The following is a 1,078-nucleotide window of genomic DNA, read 5'->3' on the forward strand; positions in this document are numbered from 1 at the left end:
ACTTAAGATAGTTATATTCCAAACCTTATGAATCTTTTAGTTCTTATGTCCTTTAACCATATGTTTAAAATTAAATATTAACTTCTTTTTTATTATAGCGAAGGCAAAAAATTGAGAATGAGAAAATACGAAAAAAATTTTTAGAGGCAGAAGAGAATACAAACATGACACCAGAAGAAAAGAAATTACTTCAACAAAAATTACAAGAAGAAGCTGATTTAGAGGTAGCTAAAGAAATGTTAGGTGTTGGTGAGGGAGATGAGGACTCAATAGATAGGATGCATCCTAAAACAAAAGAAGACTTTGTATTATTTGAACAAGCCCTTCAAAAGAAATTACAAAGTGTTTCAAAGTCTGAGTATTATTCAGAATTTATTGAAGAACTAATTAGGAATTTATCAGTTAATTGTAAGTATATATAATTTAAGAAAAATAAAAGTTATACTACATTATTTTTATTTTCCTTTTTTTAAACTATACATTCTATACAGTATTAAATTCTGATTATTATTATTTTTTGCATAGTATCTATGAATGATTTGAGAAAATTAAAAGCTACTGTAGATAATATGAATATAGAAAAAATGAAAGCAGAAAAAGGAGATAAAAATAAAAAAAGCAAGGGAAAAGCAAAAGCAAAACTTCGTTTAGATAATAGTAATGTAAGTATTTAGCATATTTTATTTTGGTCATTAACAATTATAAATTTAATCAATTATCCTCTGAAATATTTATTTATTGGTTATTTAACACTCAGTTTTTAGTACTGTTAGCAAGTAGTTGGCTAGTTGTAAAATTATCTAAGAAATATTTTAATTATTCAAATACCTTAGAATAATAACAAATTTTAAAAAACAAAATTATACAAGGTGAACTTTTTTTATGAGCATCCTACATAATCTTTATTCTATACAGGATAACCTGTATTAAACTCTATTACATACAGAATAAAAGCCATTTTGAAATTTTTTTTTTGTTATTTATAGTTGCATATTGTTTTCAAATTATCAGCTGTGTAGTATTTTTTAATTCATACCTTATGCTTTAAAATTCTCCCTTGATAGATAAGAATAGTTCC

General features: G+C 24.1%; 1 protein-coding gene across 1 annotated transcript; it reads left to right on the forward strand.

Annotated features, from left to right (window-relative positions):
* The first annotated feature begins 79 nt into the window (after positions 1-79).
* Positions 80-689, forward strand: LOC126909881 (eukaryotic translation initiation factor 3 subunit J-like). The gene is made up of 2 exons (XM_050692293.1): positions 80-408; positions 526-689. Exons 1-2 carry the CDS (start codon positions 165-167, stop codon positions 672-674), a joined length of 393 nt encoding a protein of 130 aa, XP_050548250.1. The 5' UTR covers positions 80-164; the 3' UTR covers positions 675-689.
* The last annotated feature ends 389 nt before the right edge of the window (positions 690-1,078 follow it).

Source organism: Daktulosphaira vitifoliae, unplaced genomic scaffold (genome assembly GCF_025091365.1).
Source record: "Daktulosphaira vitifoliae isolate Bord-2020 unplaced genomic scaffold, ASM2509136v1 Scaffold_1785, whole genome shotgun sequence".
In the NCBI taxonomy this organism is placed as follows: domain Eukaryota; kingdom Metazoa; phylum Arthropoda; class Insecta; order Hemiptera; family Phylloxeridae; genus Daktulosphaira; species Daktulosphaira vitifoliae.